Consider the following 7,142-nt stretch of genomic DNA (forward strand, 5'->3'; position numbering starts at 1 on the left):
TATATATATATATATATACACACATACACAGCGTATATATATATATATATAAGGGTTTTTAAATACAGTTTTGTATACAGACATTTTTTTTCTGTAAATCATGGTAAATCATACACGCACACACTGATGAAGTGAATGTCTTTGCATAGTGTCAAGGAAAAGCCAGCATTAGGTGAGGCTTCATTCAGCACACAAGACACATCAAATGTAATCAAGCACTCACAAATCCAAGATTAGTAGATACAAACAGCTAAGGAGAACGTGTAAGGTCTCAACACCAGACCAGAACTTAATTTGACACAAATGTAAATGAGTCTTTTTGGAAGAGACAGTCAAAACATTAAAAATGCAAAAAAGAAATTTCATCCACATGAATCAAAATACGGCGTTTACCCTGACTAAGCTCCATTAGCACATCTCTGTTGTTTCAAATCGAAATACGACTTGAGATAATCTGAAAAATCAAGCCTGGCTAACTAAGCTTTCTGCTTTAAACCCAAGAGTAAAGTCAAAGACAGGCTTTAAGACCCACAATCTTTAGTGTAATTCTGCAGTGTATATGGTCCTCTCTGCTGTGGTCTTAAATAGATTACTGGATCGATATCTATACTTGATTAATGAGACTTACAGGGTTCCCGTTATAAATACATGCAGTGGGTGGCTGGGAAATCTGTCTGGTCTCGAGTCTGATACAAAGAAATCAGTTTTGACCAAATTAGCTATTTGTTCACTGTCTGTTCGCGAAAAGAGGAAGTGGGGCCATATGCTGTTTCCAATCATTAATTTGAAACATGACCAGGGCTGAGATGCGTACATGAGGATGGGACGATATTACACACACAACTCACATTCACACACTCCTGCAAGCACACACACGTTGTGGACATCTGGTCCTTGTCCAGCTCTCAGCATTCGCCCATCTCCTGACTTGTGTTACAGTACCACTTGTCCACACATACACATTTATTTTGCTACCTAAATGAGGCATTTCAGAAGCTGAAATCGCTTATTAAGTATGTACTGCTTTTGATGAAGAATTCACTTTTAACCATTAATATGCATGTATGAATTTTGGTAGTATGAACATTTTACACCATGTTGTAACTGTCATATGACCTAGACATCATTCATGTTGCTGTTTTACAACATTCACAAACATGACAATTCCTCTCCTGTGGCCTCATGGGTCAGTAAAGTGTCCATCAGATATGACTTTAAAATCTTGGCAGAAGCAATATGTTGTTTTTTTTGCCCACTGTTTTATGAATACTGCACATTTGGACATGCTACTAATTGGGTGTATTGCTTTTTATATACTATGAAGTAGGTAAATAGGCATATTCATATACAGGAATAGACTTACAATTGTTTTACATAATGCTAATTATAATGCAAAACAAAATAAAGCCGACACTGAAACTAAGAAAAGTTTTTGATCTGATACCACAATTTGTGCTTCTGATTATCCTATTTGAACAGCCTACCACACACACAAAAAAATGTTATATATATATATATATATATATATATAAAATGTTATTTTATATTTTTATATTTATATTTTACATTTATTATTATTATAATATATTTTAAATATTATTTAAATTTAAATTTTTATTATGTTAATTATATTTATTATAATTTATATTCATGCTTAATTTTAATTATACTTAATACAATTTAACCATTTACATTTTTCCCAATTATGAATGTCCCCAAATATCACCAAAGGGAGAGGTAACAATTTTTTTCTCCGAAAATATAAGTAATCATCACACACACATCCAATTCCCTGCAATATATAATCTACAAGGTTTGCAGGGCCACATTAACTGTGCACTTTGACTAGTGTTTAAACAGAGCTGTTACACAGATAATCAAATGGTATGTAAAAACAATCTGTAAGTTTTAAAGAAGCAAGACATTTCTTGTTATTTCATATCAGAAAAACCCAAAGTTCATCATGTAGTGTGACACAGCGACACACACAAGAGGATGTGGGCAACAAAACCACTTTGTTCCTTCCGCATGACCAAAAAACTAAAATAATCATTTGGTACTTTTTCTGTGAATGGCTGTTGAATTCAGGAAATTCTGCAGTATAATATTTCTCAAACCTGCTAAAAATGCTCCTTTAATCTGTACAGCCTTTTACGTCGCTTTGCATTCACTCTGAACATTTATTGTGAGATGTTTGGACTCTGACAGCTCCTTCTCTGGGACTCTAAACAAAGAGATGAAATGTCTTGTAGCAGAGTGGATCCCCTGAGCCGCAATAAATCTGATTCATACAGTTACTCTAGGCAGAGGAAGTACACCAGCGAGTCAGTCTGCGGCCTCGGACGATGATGTGGATCTGTGTGTTTGTGGCTTTGGACTGGACAGCAGCCAAAAGTGCAAACCAGCATCAAATCTCATGAGAATAACAGGCTAAAACGCAGTATTATGGCAATGTCATACTGTAAGACATCAATCCATTTTCTGTCTTTTATTTTGTGCTTATAAGTGCATGTTGGAAAAGATTAAACCTTGCATGATAACATACTGTACACATAACTCACACACACACTAGCTATCACTGGATGACATGAGGGTGGGGTTTACAATTGTGTTTCTAGTCATAGCAAGCTCCCTACAGGACTGAAAAAGTCACCCGCTCATGTACCGTTTCTTGCTGATGAAGCAAAAATATTTTGAGGAATGCGCATACACACAAGCACACAGAGACACCAATATTTTCCACATTAAACTCACTCTGAATCAGGGTTATAATAGTTAGCTAAAACCATAAAAACATTTGTGTTACTTAATATTGTACTGAATATATATATATATATATATGTATATATATATATATATATATATATTATATATTCAACTAAAAATTACTAAAATAAAAATATAAATGCATTGACAACACACAACAAAAGTACTAAACCTAAATATATAAAAAAATAAAATCTAATTCAAAATATTAACAAAAACTATGTGATACTAAAATAACACTGCTTTGAATTACCATAAATGTGTAGTTCAGTTTGTGTGTGTGTGTGTGTGTGCGCACTTGTGTAGTTGCAGGTACAGTCAAGGTCATGTGCCTCTCTTTCCTTCTAAATTCCTCCCATAGAAAAAAAACATTTCCTGTTCGTTCACTGACAAACTCAAGCATGTTTTCACAGCACCTATTTTTTCGCGTCAAATAAAAATTCAAGCAATCACATTTACACATCCGCGGTCACAGAATGCATTTACCTGCAAGATTATTAATCAATAAAAAAAATTAAGTATATTTCAATAGCAAACGTGTCTGTAATATCGGAGAATAACAGAGCTGTCCCTTATGACCATAAATCAATCATCTGTCTCAATCCATCCTTAGTCACACTACTGTATGCCACACACACGGCTGTACGTGCGCTCCATACTAAACGGCACTGCTGCGGCAGGAGGATTCCCTGATCTTGCTCCCTGACACACACACACACAGCCAGATACCCATCGCTTCCCTATTGGACCTTCACACACACTGGTGGTTGAGTATCCATGGAAACATGTACAATGCAGCAGGAGCCTGTTGTCTGTTGAAAGCGGAGTGTACCTTTGTGCACGTGCACACAAACCTATTTGACAATGAGAGCCGTCCATATGTTCATCCATCTTTGCCACGCGAGTGCTAACGCAGCGGCCCCAATACTACACCAATCTATCAGCATGTTGCCTAGAGACCACCCTCACCCAGACCACCATTGGCCAATAGTAGCTGAGAAAGCAACTTGGCTCCTTACGTTTAAATATCAGCATTAGGGAAAGCAAATAGGTGCTATTCCCTTTCCAGCTATTTTTTCCAAAACATTTTTCCATTTTTGAGGTCTAAACGAGCCATACACCTTCACCTGACTACAGTTGGAGTGCTGGAGACAGAGGTTGCCATGGAGCCTGTGCAATGCTGCGCGCCCCCCCCCCTTCCATTTCATCGATTACACTGTTAAACGAGTGTGCGCACAAACGGCCGCCCTGCTGTAAGGGCAAACAAATGATGCAGGGTGGATTGTATGTGTTATTATTATGCTAATGCATATGTTGAATGCAAAGAAGCATGCATTTTCATAATTCCCTCACTTAAGCCTCTCACTTCCTGCTGGAAATCCAGCTTAAGATTGTTTTGAAACACAGTAGCTTGTTTCTAGCTAGTCCAAGGTGGTTATCAACTGGTGAATTAGCCATCTAGAGCTGGTATGTCCAGCTCATAGCTGGTTTTTAATTAGTAGATAGCTAGTCAAACACCTAACATGGTCCAAAAACCATCTTGATCACCTTGAGGTTTCTAACCGGTTGACCAGTAACCACATTACATATACCATCTGGACCATCTTGAGCTTGTATGAGCCACTGGTTGCTTGTTATTATCTGGTCAACCAGCAACCATGTTCCAAAACTCAGATTAACCACCTTAATTTGACTGACCAGCTGCCATGTTGCAAAATCCATTTTGACCAGCTGGTTATTAGCTGGTCAACCAGCAACCATGTTCCAAAATAGGGCTGCACGATTAATCGCATGCGATATTTAACGCGCATCTTATGAGTAAAGCCGGTTCTGTAATCAGCCGTTGTTCACTGACGAGCTGCGCTAAACCACGTTCATATTCGCGCGATTTTTAGCGCAGCTCATCAGTGAACAACGGCTCTGTGTAGTTAATGCTGCTCAATGTGAAAGCCCGCAGGTGATGGAGATTTACCGCTGATTACAGAACCGGCTTTCTGACAAGATGCGCATTAAATATCGCATGCGATTAATCGTGCAGCCCTATTCCAAAACTTATCTTAACCATCTTAATCTGGTTGTTTTCTAGCTAGTAATAAACTGGTTGACCAGCTGCCATGTTGCAAAAACCATTTGACCAGCTGGTTATTAGCTGGTCAACCAGCAACCATGTTCCAAAAACTCTTCCTAACCATCTTAAGCTGGTTGGTTTAAAGTTAGTAATAAGCTGGTTGACCAGCTGCCATGTTGCAAAAACCATCTTGACCAGCTGGCAGCTGGTTTCTAGCTAATCCAAGCTGGTCAGCTGGTCATTAGCTGGCTGACCAGTAACCATGTTGCAAAAACCATCTTGACCAGCTGGCAGCTGGTTTCTAGCTAATCCAAGCTGGTCAGCTGGTCATTAGCTGGCTGACCAGTAACCATGTTCCAAAAACTATCTTGACTATTTTGAGTTGCTTGGTCAAAGGTGGTTTACCACCTTTAACAAGCAAAAGAATGCAAGAAACCACTTAACAGGTTTTAAAACAAAACCACCAGCTTAACAATTTCCAGCAGAACGGTTTAATGTTTTGAGAATCAATTCACACAAAATAAGCAGCAATAAAGCAACTGAAAGGCATTATGAAATATTATTTGGCCAATATGTAGTAAATTTAACGCATGCACAAGGTTCGTATTAGATGCATCAGACTAGACCGTCTCCAGGTACCCATCAGGTGCCAGTGTTCTTCTTACCTTTCACTTGGCTCTCATACTCCGTAATGATTTCCTTTTCCTTTTTGCTCTTCGTCGTGTTAGACATGACGCCTGTGTAGTCCAGATCCGCTGGTCCCTTCTGTCTGAAACCTTTCTGCTTCTCCGAGACGCTTCCCTACTGTGCCCGATGCGTCATATCTAACCACAGGTTCAATGCGTGATCCAGCAGCAGGAAACTGTAGTCCGTAAAGCAAAGCGATGACATTCAACCATGCACATCAATGATTATTGGACCTGCACGGGAAAAAAAGACCCATGAAAAGTGGCACGTGAACCACAGGGGCGCGTCGTTACAGCCGCATCGCCAGACGCGCAAGGACGACTGGAGATGCAAGTGGCCGCATCAATATTACGCACGGGTTGAGTGCGCACGCGATAAACAAGAAAGAGGTGACAGACACCGTAACTCATCTAAACTGACTCTAAGGTGTGAGAGTATCTGATTGTGTATGCAAAAAAAAAAAAAAATGTTAGGTATGAGTGACTGTCAGCAAACGCCGCATTATAAATTTATGCATCACAAAAATATAAATAAAATATATAGTGTTTTTTCAAACGTATTCAAGTGGTAACACTTCGCTAAGGACGTTAGGTGTGCCAAACGACGACCCTCAACCGATTAAACCTAAAAACAAAGGTAAATATTTTAAAGTCGAATCTCTGAAAGTCAATGAGCTATTCGCACACTGTCCAAATGTATTATTCAGTGCAAATGCATGATGCCAGGTTTACACCAGGTTGAATTTAACCTTTGATATGAACGGAATCACCCAGTAGCCTACAGAATCTGCAGAAAGCGCCAGTCTGACTTCTGCTGGTGCAACTGTGCAACTACAGAACAGAGTAATAAATTACAATGAAAAGGCTTCTCAATGACTCCCCCATTCCTCACTTAGACATAAGTGGTTGAATAGGATAGAAGGCGCCTTATGGGTCCCCTCAAAAAAAATGTTAGGTATGAGTGTTTCTCATGCGCGCGCTCTCCCACTACTGTCAATTGGTGGGCGGGTTGAGGCGTGTGAGTGTGTGCGTTTAAGACATAAAATTGACAGTCACTCTGTTTTAGGAAACCTCTAGTCCAGTTTTTTTCCCCAGTCCTGGTCCTTGAGAACCCAAGCTCTGAACATTTTGGATAGTTCTCTCATTTAACACACCTGATTTGTATCATCGGCTTATTAGTAGAGACTACGAGACATGAACTGGGTGTGTCAGATAACGGAGAAATCCAAAATGCTGGTGCTGGAGTACTTCAAGACCTGGACTGAGAACCACTGGACTAGATTTAAAATTGACCAAAAGGGTTTATTGGTTAATTGGTGCCAATTATTATTATTATTATTTTTTAATTATTATTGTTATTTGGCGGTGGAAACACGAACAAAATATGATGCTATATTGAAAAGTGACATTTTGTTTCCATTTGTTTCCATTGAGGTATTTGAATATAGCAAATATAAAATAATACATTTATATAAAACATTTATTAACTATATATATATTTAAGACATTATGTGTGTGTGTGTGTGTATATAATGCCTAATATATTTTTAACATAGACATTATACATACCTATTATACATACATACATATATATATATATATATATATATATATATATATAT

At 38.3% G+C, this 7,142-nt stretch overlaps 1 protein-coding gene across 3 annotated transcripts in view; it reads right to left on the reverse strand.

Annotated features, from left to right (window-relative positions):
* The window catches only part of LOC107656311 (SLIT-ROBO Rho GTPase-activating protein 1-like), a 32,930-nt gene extending 26,278 nt beyond the window's left edge, over positions 1 to 6,652 (reverse strand). The window contains exons 1-2 of one of the 3 annotated variants that reach the window (XM_016444084.1): positions 6,577 to 6,652; positions 5,500 to 5,754 (exon numbers count right to left, since the gene is read on the reverse strand). In XM_016444084.1, coding sequence (XP_016299570.1) covers positions 5,500 to 5,566 — 67 coding nt within the window. In that variant the 5' untranslated portion in view covers positions 5,567 to 5,754; positions 6,577 to 6,652. Of the gene's footprint in view, positions 1 to 5,499; positions 5,957 to 6,576 lie in introns of those variants that run through there. The other 2 variants (XM_016444086.1, XM_016444083.1) reach the window with 2 other exon arrangements.
* Positions 6,653 to 7,142: the final 490 nt, after the last annotated feature.

Source organism: Sinocyclocheilus anshuiensis, unplaced genomic scaffold (assembly GCF_001515605.1).
Source record: "Sinocyclocheilus anshuiensis isolate Anshui unplaced genomic scaffold, SAMN03320099.WGS_v1.1 scaffold183, whole genome shotgun sequence".
Taxonomy (NCBI): domain Eukaryota; kingdom Metazoa; phylum Chordata; class Actinopteri; order Cypriniformes; family Cyprinidae; genus Sinocyclocheilus; species Sinocyclocheilus anshuiensis.